The 11,641-nt window shown below is 40.0% G+C and overlaps 1 gene segment (V, D, J or C); it reads right to left on the minus strand.

The window, feature by feature from the left end:
• Positions 1–1,508: 1,508 nt before the first annotated feature.
• LOC118575519 lies at positions 1,509–2,009 on the minus strand. The segment is given in 2 exon segments: positions 1,509–1,831; positions 1,961–2,009. Coding segments are annotated over 2 exon segments (372 nt in total).
• Positions 2,010–11,641: the final 9,632 nt, after the last annotated feature.

The raw sequence follows: 11,641 nt of genomic DNA on the forward strand, positions 1-11,641 counted from the left end.
ACACAGAATGGGTGATGGGAGAAGGTTATATAAGGTATAGCTGAATTTCTATGTGGTCTTATTAAATAAGAAACACACAGCCAAATATAGGGGTGAAAGCCTTAGAGATCAGGAAAAGAGTGAGAGCCACCAGCTAGCCTTAACTCACCACACCACCATAGCATCCCAAGAGAGCTACTTCCTGTCTACCCAGGCTTTTATTGTCTTGCTGTTCTGCCCTCTCATTGGCTCTTAGCCCAGCTACCTCACTTCCTTGTCACTGCCTGTCTATACAGACCTCCAGGCAGGTGTCTATGGTTGGTACTGGGATTAAAGGCATGTGTTACCATGTTTGGCTGTTCCCTAGTGTGTCCTTTAAACACAGACTCTGCTTGCCATGTGATTGGATTAAGGGCTTGTGCCACCAATGCCTGATTTTTTGTGTTTACCTTAAAATGGCTTGCTATTCATGTTGATCTCCAGGCAAACTTTATTTATTAACATACAAATAAAATATCACTACCTTTCAGCACAAATAAAATATCACCACAATAAGGCCTTCCCTGTTATTAAATAAATGAGTTTGTTGTTTGCCTTCAACTGACTCCAGGTATCTGTGCCATTGACCCACACCTTCTCATGCCCTCCCCCAAGGGAGCCATTAGAATCCAGCAACATCTGGCACTTGAACTTGGTGCTTGACAGCACCCCCATGACACTGTGTTTTGGTAAGAAGGCCCCTCAGTGTTGTTGTCTTTCAGTCCCTTTGGCAGTTAAGCATTAAGACCCCCATTTCTTTCCTTCTTTTCTGTTGTCTGTCATGTTTGCCTGCCTTCCCATTAGGAAGGCACTTTTTTTTTTTCTGTTTCAGTTTACCTCCACCTCCACATAAGGATTGACCACTCCCTCCCCAGGAGGTTGAACCAAGACTTGGCTCCCGAACACCATCCCTCTTCTAGTGATACCATGTGGGTGTACTGTCGTGACCTAAAAATCTAAAAAATTCCCCCCCCCCTAAGCACAAGACATAAGGATCTGATACAAATTACACTCCTGTTGACTGTCATCTTCGGACTGCTGTTTGCTTGCTGTTTCTCTCTAAAGGATGGGTAATCTTTTTATCACCCCCACCACTTCCCTGTTAGATATCTCTATAATATTCGATGATGATGAGACAGACAGTTTGGGCCCCAATAAATCTGTCAAGGAAATGTGAAGTCGAAGGAAAGGATTTTCACCATCCATCAGCACCTCTCTTGTGTTATGTCACATGCAGATTGAAGCATCAGCAGTGTCTCCTTGAACTTCCCAGATGTATCCAAGGAGCACATGGTTAGGCAGTTTATTCCCTGTTGTGGTAGATGCACACTAAGTGCTGGCAGAGGACCACAGAGAGAAGGATTAATATGCAGATATCTGGACACTTTCAAGCAAAACTCTTTCTTGACATGCAAGCCATATAAGCACATAAAAAACAAGGAGCAGCAGCTGGGGCAGCACAGCCTCCAACTTCTACTTCCCTCCGTGGTTTATGTCATGGCTTGTATCACTGTGGGAGGATAACTGTAATGCTGCAGACAAAAATAAGTTGCAACATCTTCAGGCTCCAGGCTGCTGATGGTTAGAGTGAAACTGTTCCCAGAGTATTGGCCACTGAATCTTGATGGGACACCAGATTGCAAACCATTTGCATTATACATCAAGAGTGTAGGAGCTTGTCCTGATTTCTGCTGGTACCAGTTTAGTTCATTACTAATGCTCTGACTTGCCAGACAGGTGATGGTGACTCTGTCTCCTAGAGACGCTGACAGGGAGGGTGGAGATTGTGTCACTTGAATGTCACATCTGGCACCTGACAGTAGAAAAACAAGCAAACAAACAAAAATAACACAATTAATAATGTTGTAGTAGGAATTCCCTGAATAGAAAGGAAGTTATAGCTACTCTGGAGTGAATAATTTTTCTATCTTATGCAACTTGCCTGAAAGCCAGAGTAGCCAAATTGCCAGGATCTGTGCAGCAGCCTTCATGGTCATGCTGTGTCCTGACTGGACTGACTTCTGAAGGGACTGTGAAGTCAGCTAAGAATCTATCCGTTAAGGGGGCAATGCTCTGGGCACATGCAAATCAGCAAAGTCTTTCAAGCCTAGGGACAGCTGCAGGGTTTGCTCAGCTCAGTAACACAGGAAGTTTCAGTCTATAGGGACCCTCCATCTGACCTGGGAGACATACATTGGCAGCTGAGAAATTTTTTCCCCTTAGGATGTAATTAGTCTAGAGTATTTTAAATGGAGTGCTTTGTTTTGTTTTGTTTCTTACTACATGGATAACATCATACTTTTCTTTCTAACTTTGTATATAAATTGGACAATTGGAGATTTAATTCTTTGGAAACTGCAAGAAATTTAAGTTGAGGATAAGGTGTTTTCTTTTTTCATTTCTGGGGTTTTGTGTGATAAATCATCAGGACAAGTGATGGACAGAGATATAACTTTGGCTAAAAGTTAGATGCATAGAAGGAAACAAAGGGAGGTGAGTATATATGCATATATTCATAGCTATATGCTAAAATAATGAAATGTGAAAACACCATACAATAAACATAATTTAATGATCTGTAGGGAATGAACTAGATACTGAGTGTCTTAACTAAATTGTCACCCTCACATAAGGGTTTCCTCTATTTCTCAAGGCCTCTTTTCACTTACCTGTTCTCTGCCTTTTGAAAGTCTCTGGAATGTCTCTTGCTCTAAGAACACTAAATAATTCCCAGTTCAGTGTCTCATACTCTGGGATGACCATTCATGATCTTTCTTATTCCAGACTTTTCCCTGTTAGAAGCAGAGACATTCTAGAGACTGAGTCCATTTTTGAAATCACTCTGATCCACAAACTTGCAAATTCCACATCAAATATTTCTTCTAGTACTATTCACACCATGATGATTATTTTTATGTCAACTTGACACAAACTAAAGTCATCTGAGAGGAGGAAACATCAATTAAGTATATGTTTACATAAGATAATGCCGTATACAATCCTATACATAATTTTCTTAATTAGTAATTGATGAGGGGAGGGCTCAGTTCATTGTAGGTAAGGCCACCCCAGGGGCTAGTGGTCCTTGGTTCCATAAGAAAGCAGGCTGAGTAAGCCATAAGGAGTAAAACTGGCCCCATGGCTTCTATATCAGCTCCAGTCTTCAGGATCCATCCCTGTTAGAGTTCATGTCCTTTCTTCCTTGGATGAAGTACAGTACTGTGGAAGCATAAGCCAAGTATACCCTTTCCTCCCATGCCTGGTTTTGGACATGGTCTTTCATCACAGTAATAGTAACCCTAACTAAGATATACATTGAAAACAATTTTTCCTGGCTTTTTGGAGCCCACTACCTATGATGGGACACCTTGCACAGCCTTGAGGCAGGGGGAGGAGCTTGGACCTGTCTCTACTAAATGTACGTCCCATGGGAGGCCTTACCTGCTTGTAGGAAGGAATGGGGGGGAGAGGGATATTGGTGAAACTATTAAGGCCACTCCACGTAGTTAAAAGGGAGGTTTATTTTGTGGGGTAACTTACAAATGAAGGGATAGGTTGTAGGGTCTGGCAAAGGTATGGTGCAGTCCGGCAGTGTTCTCTGGAGAACTCTGCTTGGTCTACCTCCAGTGTCCATGGTCCCAGAACCAAGAGAGGCCTCTCCTCTCGATCCTGGGTCTTCAGCTTCCTCCCTTAGCCCTGCCTTGTGGGTGTGACCCTTACCGAAGCCTCAATGGGGGTTGGAACTTCCAGGCCAAGGCTGGGATGGCTACCCACTACAGAGGGAGGATGGAGGGGTGGGAAAATGGAAGAGGAGGATCTTTGATTGGTATGCAAAATAAATTTTAAAGTGTTCTTAATAAAAAAGAAAAAGAAAAATTTAATTTCCTTATGCTACCTAACAATGAGCTCTGGTGTGACACCAATCATTGTATCTTTGTTCCTTAAGAATTTACATTATCTAATTATCTTTTTCTTTAATTCCTCACAGTTTTGTACATTGACTTAAACGTTTTAAGGAGAAAGTTTTTAATTTAATGGGCTTTACTGTTCATTTATAACCAGTGAGTTTAGGATTCCCCCATGCCACTGAAAGACACTGAAAATTTCCACAGCAGGATATAGAGGCTCTGGTTACTTGAGCATCAGGACAGAAAATGCATGAAGTAAGAGTCACAGAGGTCAGCTCTCCAAGAGGAGGCAGCAGAGCAGATTCTACAGTGAAAAGGATTGTAAGTAACTCACGCTATTTTTTGTTTTTGTTTGTTTGTTTGTTTCCCGGCATTGTGTGTCTGTGGCAATTAACATGGTATAGTTTTCCCAGTGTCAGTTCTGTGTTGTTCTTGGGAGAAGTCTGCATCCAGTCCAGTTTCCCCACCAGGTTCATTGTGATAATGCTGTGGGCTGCCTGCAGCAGGAGGACATAAACAGGGCAGACACATGGGCTAAGGCTCTGCAGAATTTCCTCCTAAGACTACTGGGTTTCTGTTCCCCTATTGGCACCTAAGGTGTTCTTAACACAGTGAGGGACTGAATCAATAACATGCTCCATCAGCATCAGCAAGTGTGTCCCTCACACACCCACCATCATCCAAACTGCAGGACTCTTTGACACTCAGGTTAAGAGAACTTGGTTTAGATACCCCTCTATTTTTGTGGGATATTTGATCACATTGTGAACCCTGAATTTGTATTAATTTAATAAAACTTTGAGTCAGAAGGTGGAGATTGCAACTATTTGATAGAAAGTAGCTATACAGAGATGGAAGGAGTCCAGAAACTAGATAGAGAAACACACAGGAGGGACTTTGAGTTTGGCCATCTTTTTTGGTTTAGTATCATGGAAGAGAATCTTACTTTCTCTAAGGAGAAAGACAGCTGGTTGCTTCTCTGATTTTCTGAGCCAGCAGGTTTTCACCCCAGCATCTGACTACGGGGTCTTTTTTGGTAAAAATAGAACTGTAGAGTATGGTAATATTTTATTTATACTGAAATGTGATTTTATTTGTATGTTAATAAAGTTGCCTTGGGGTCAGAACAAGCCATAGCAGAAGCTGGGTGGTGGTAGTTCACTAGGCGGATCTCTGTGTGTTCAAGGATACAGTCAGCATGGAGACACACACCTTTAATCTCAATACCAACCATAGAAGACCTGGAGGTCTGCACAGACAGGCAGTGACAAGGAGGTCATGTGGTTGGGTTTACAACCAATGAGAAGGCAGAACAGAAAGTCTATAAAAAGGACAGACACACAGAAGTAGGTCTCTTGCTGAGGGAAGGACAGGAGCGGCAGTGAAGGGTAAGGTTTATAGCTCTTAACTATTGCTCTGACCTCTTGGCTTTTAACTCTGCAATTGGCTCTGTATTTCTTATTTAACAAGACGGTTACATCTACAATAGAGAATTAGTTAAAAACTAAATTTGGCTGCAGAGTCAAAGGCAGTTACAGCACAGTTCACACAAACCTTCTGCCTGAGCAGTGGGGCAGTGATTAAAGAGCCCCAGTCTGTAGCTGAAATAGCAGTAGATTCAGGTGGAGCCACTGTGAAGACAATAAAACAACACTCCATTCTATGCTATTCTTATACTTACAGAAAATCTGTAACTTGAGCTGTCACTCCTCCCTTTCTAAATGCATAAGATCACTCTAAAAATACTTGGTATTCATTTAGCAATCACTCACTTTAAAGAATATTATTAACAATTCAAAAATATTCTCAGTCTCTGTTTCTCTGCCTCTGCATCTCTCTCTCTCTCTCTCTCTCTCTCTCTCTCTCTCTCTCTCTCTGTGTGTGTGTGTGTGTGTGTGATGAGAAGATCATCTCCCATTACTCTTAGAAGTGGCCTTGATTATCTGTATCTTACAAACTTTTTTCTCCTCTTCCTTGGTATTACAGTTGGATAGGAGCTGGGTAAGGACTATAGACCCCTTTTCTCCACTGGGAGCTATCCATCGAATTTAAAGTGAAATTTCTCTCTCTCTCTCTCTCTCTCTCTCTCTCTCTCTCTCTCTCTCTCTCTCTCTCTCTCTCTGGAGCTGAGGATTGAACCCAGGGCCTCATACTTACTACACAAGCGCTCTACCATTGAGCTAAATCCCCAACCCAGAGAAATTTATTTTTACTCTCTCCAAAAATTGCAGGAGCATCTAGCAAGAAGCAGCAATCTGTGGAGGAATGATAAGAATACTCTTGCCCCTGCAACAAACAGTTCAAAGGCCACAAATCACATTTGTCTATCTTTCATATATATTAAAATCCCTTGAGGTTTTAAAAATTATTTTATTCTTTTTAGAGAATAATTGTCAAGTTAAAAGTTGAAAGAGATATTTCTTTGATGATGGGTGATGTGTATATGAGGAGAAATATTGAAAATGTAATTAGAGATAATGCTGGTTTAGTTAAGTGTGAGTTGTTATGGTCTCCAAGGTCCTTGGCCTCACTAGGTCCAGGTAGTTGGCTAGGTTTCTACTACCAAACATGATTTTACTTTTGTTTAATGGGCCTTATACTCAATTAAAAAGCTGCTGATTACCTCAAGGTATGTAGACCACTACTAAACTGCACACTTAGTCAAACTGTCCTGGTTAGTTTTTTAGTTCATAGTCATCACAATTGATAGGACTATTGGTGGCTTCCCTCCCTTAACAGCATGCATAGTACATTCTGGAACTATAAAAGCTAATATCTTAAATGATGCATGATATAATTATATTTTAATTTCAAAATAAGTGTTTAGGCTGAAGAGAAACATTATAAAATTTATAAAGTCTCTATCACAAAATGTATTATGATGTATAGAAACTAAGAATACTGCATTTCAATTAGCAAAAAAAATTACAATATAAAAAGAAATTTGGTATATGTCATAAAATGGTTGAGCATTTTGAATACATAAGTAAGATCAATATACTTATGAGGTCCTCATACCATTGGTGGAGAATAAGAAAAGAGACACTACACTGAAAAGGCATGTTGTAATGAGGTGAGGAGACCTTAGAACAGAGTTTGGGGTATCTTGGAGATGAGAAGGCAGAAATGGATTCTCTTATTAGTGCACTGGACAAAGCACAGCCATCCTACATCTGAAAAGAGTCCTATACACTAGTATTATGAGACCATCACTTTGTGATTCTGGAAGGTATTTAGGTTGTAGTCTTTATCACAGGAGATACAAAAAACAAATACATGCAGTGTCCTTTTCCCCTTTGAGAGGAAGGTTGCCTAACAATTTTGGAAATCTTGTCACATGATCCCATCTTGGGTGAAAAATCTTCAATTTGAAATGTATACTAAGAGAAAGAAGTAAGAAGCTTGAAGAGGAAAGATTGGTAGCATTTTATTTACATCAAATAATGTCATGTAAACCAGTCAGATAAAAATACTCGACAGAAAAAAAAAAAACATCAAAAATTATTCATCTACATCTATATCAATATATTTTAAATTTGGCTACCATGAATCATCTTTCCTTTCAGCAATGCAGTTATGCTCATGAACAAATTTTGAAATGGTATTTACAAAAGGTAGGGGAGATTTAAACAGACAAAAAGTCAGCTTTTTCTCTCTTCATGCTCAGCTGATCTGAAGGCCTTTGGAACCTCTTCATGTTGCTGTTTCTTATATAATAAAAGAATGTAGGTATTGGTAGGTGGTTCCTAAGGAATAGCCAAGGCCCTTCTTGTCTACCAGTCTCAAGTTTAACCTACTCCCTGGATGTTTCAGTCTGATCCTCCTATACATACTTTGGAATCTTGCTGTACTGTTACCCAAACTAAAAACACAAGAGGCAGCTGAGCCTTCTAAGGCATGATTTTTGTTTGTATCACAGTGGTAGAAATTGTCATAGAATCCATGAGACTATAAGCTTCCAAGAAATTCAGGCTTCACTAAGCTAATTTGCAGTATGAAATTGGTCATTGACTCAATGTCACCAAATTGGTCTGCAGTGCCAAGAAATTGGTTGGAAATTCTATAGACGAAGAGCTGGAGAGACTTGACTGGCTTCAGCATGTACCAATCTAAATTATGTTTTCATTCATCTGTATTAGGTCCTGACTTGATCTGCAGATACTGAAACAGCTTCTCCAGGGCCAGCTAGCAGAGTGAGCAGAGAGTCTGGGTTATCATGATATTACCAATGGATACGAAAAGATAATATAGAAATGTTATTAAATATACAGACATAGAAAAATATTTAAAGATTATTTCCTCTTATTCTTTATTTCCTACTAGTTACACCCACAGCTTTTGTTCATATCCTAAAATACAGTTCATTAAAAAGGAAACAAAAACAGATATTTACAAATCATAAAGCATGATCCAGAATTAACCTGTAACATACTCTTCCATCTATGGCAGATCTATGACCAGAACACAAATTCTTGTTCATTCTGGCTTCTCTCTCAGTCACATATCTAAACCCACATAACCATACTGGAGCACCAGCTGCCATCTCATACACTGACAGATCATGAATGAGCAGTGGTGAAGTCTCAGAGCTCATTGTATGTTAGGAATCTTAGTGTTTCTATTGCTGCAAAAAAATGGCCAAAAGGCAGTTTTAGGAAGTAAAGAGTTTAATGTAGTGGATAGCCATCCCAGCATTGGTCTGGAAGTTCCAACTCCCATTGAGGCTTTGGTAATGGTCATGCCCACAAGGCAGGGCGGAGGAGGAAGCAGAAGACCAAGGATCGAGAGGAGGTCTCTCTCTTGATTCGGGGACCCTGGACACTGGAGGTAGACCGAACAGAGTTCTTCAGAGAACACCGCCGGACTGCGCTATACCTTTTCCAGACCCTGCAACCTACCCCTTCATTTGTAAGTTACCCCACAAAATAAACCTCCCTTTTAACTATGTGGAGTGGCCTTAATTTCACTAATAGTTTAATTGGGTTATACTTCAACATTGCTGTTCATCACCAAAGGAAGTCAGAACAGGAACCCAAACACGTCAGGATCCTGGATGCATGGGCTTATGGAGAGCTCATGGAGAGAAACTGTTACAGGCTTGCTTTTCCTGGTTTGCTTATCCTGCTTTCTTAAAGAAACCAGGACCACCAGCCCCAGGATTGCACCATACCCATGGGGCTGGGCCCTCTCCCATTGGTCACTAATTGAGAAAATGCTTTATAGCTGGATTTTATGGAGGCATTTTCTCAACTGAGGCTCCTTTCTCTCTGATGGCTCTAGTTTGTGTCAAGTTGACAGTCAAACCCAGCCAGTATATCATCCATCTTGGCACCCATTAGCCATCTGTCTCTGACTCCAGTTCCTGAAAGATAAGTTCCCAGTAACTCTAACTCGGTGATTCCCACCCCAAAAATGTGCAGCCATGAATATCTACTTGTTATGATATCACATGTTCATTCTCATGAGTGAATTAGACCTATGAACTGCCATATTTAAATTATTAATCTAGAGTCTACAATGTTGGAATAGAAAGGGTTGATTAGAGAATGACTGAGAAGAAAACCTGAGCAGAGAAAATTGTAGAATGTGTGTGGTGTGTAAGTAGACAGTAAGAATAGTAGTGGACAAGAATTTTAAGTGAGAATAGAGCAGGGAATAAAAGAGAGGAAAAGATGTTGAATAACCAAAAATAAGTATATTATAAAAAACTGTGGAAACACACTATTTTCTTACTCTATTTTAAAAGGAGAGTTGATGACCAATGAAACACACTGCATGGTAGATAATCCTCTTCTAGAAGCAACAGGTTATAAAACAAAGATCCTAGTATCATGTATAGGAATCCTCATTATGAGAGAGGCCCCAAAGCTACAAAACAATACAGGATATTTCCAGTTTTCTTGATTGCCCACCAAAACTAGGGCACAAATACTATTGTACACTATACATTTTAGTTGCAGAACATAGAGAAATGGTGCTGGAATTCACCTTAAAGTCTCCTCCTAGGTGGTTAGATGTATCAGTTCTGGAAGTTGCTCTGCAAAATCTTGATGTACAAAAAAGTTATCAAGTCTTTCTCAGCTGTGGACTTTATAACCTACAATAATGGCCATCTGCTGGGCAGGATGCTACCTGCTACAATGATCCTCATCCTCATGCTAACCTAGAGCTTTCTGGTTAGATTTGTGACCGACTCACTGGCAGAGAACTAGTGTCTGGTATGGTAAGTCCATCCCAGAGTCCATGGCTAGGGATGTCATACAAACTATGAGGTAATATACTACTGGTGTTTTTCTGAATAGGCATCCAGTCACATTGTTTTCTTAATTATTATGTTTATACCTAAAGATTAGTGATGTTATCAACTTTCATCAGAGAAATGCCTTTATGTAGTGAGTGGTACTTAGTGTAGAAACTCACACCTCTTGAAAGTGCTGGGAATAACTATTATGTGTTTACACTTATCCTCTACAGGATATGTATATCCCCCCTTCAGTCTCAAGGGACATCTCCAACAAGATGTAGGAAGAATGAAAGAACAAAAGGAAAGCAAGGAACTCTGTGAAACAGTGGGTTCTGAACATGATCACTGTACTCATGAACACCCTGCTGTGGTTCCCTGTACAAGATTGGATCCATCAACAATTTTTCATTAATGGAGGAGAGCCTGACGAGTTCCTACTCTTCACTAACAGATTGTTAACAGTTAATGTCTTCTGGGAAAGGCTGAGCTGTTCTCTTCAGTGTTGTTGCCATTATTGCCATTAGCCATTAACAAGCTGCTCTGTTCCAGTACATAAGACCCAGCTCTTGTTCATGCAAGCAAAGAAAATTAACGCACTGACTTAAAAACAATCATTATAGTTTGAGGAGATTGTTGAGAATAATAGTTTCCGTGTTAGAGGGAAGAAGATAATTGGAAGTAAAAATAAAAATATAATATAATCATTATTTGTGTTTTTAAATTTCCAAAGTATATAATGCATTAAAATAAACAAAATTTAACATGAACAACACAGGCAGTATATGGGACACCATTGAATGGATAGAAACTTATATTGTTAGTTTTATGGAAAGAGGAGAGAAAGGTGAACATACAGAAAACATAGTTAATGGAGTTCTGTCTGAACATGCAGGTCCTGGAAGCTCGAAGACTCTCAGATAAATTCAATGCAAAACATCTGTCCAAAATATCAAATCTCAGAGAAAGAGAAGGGGGGGCTAAGTTACATTGAAGGGAATCCTACTAGACTGATACTAATTTTTTTTTTGCTTCTTTTTTTATTTTATTTTAGAACATAACATATAGGACATAATTGGGTAATATAGCTAAATTTCTAGCAAGAAACAACAGCAAAAGTTCCCTCCCACAGCCCAAAATATAATTATCAGAATGTAGACAAATTTCTAAACAGTCTTATTAAATAAGAAACACACAGCCAGATACAGGGGTGAAAGCTGTAGAGATCAGAGAAATAGTGAGAGCCACCAGCTAACCTTAGCTCACCACACTGCCGTAGCTTCCCAAGAGAACCAGCTTCTCCCTGTCTAACCTGCGCCTTTATTCCCATGCTGTTCTGCCTTCTCATTGGCTCTTAGCCCAGCCACCTCTCTTCCTCATCACTGTCTGTCTGTACAGACCTCCAGATCTCTAGGTTGGTACTGGGATTAAAGGCATGTGTCACTATGCTTGGCCGTGTCATTGACCACACAGA

Source organism: Onychomys torridus, unplaced genomic scaffold (genome assembly GCF_903995425.1).
Source record: "Onychomys torridus unplaced genomic scaffold, mOncTor1.1, whole genome shotgun sequence".
Taxonomy (NCBI): domain Eukaryota; kingdom Metazoa; phylum Chordata; class Mammalia; order Rodentia; family Cricetidae; genus Onychomys; species Onychomys torridus.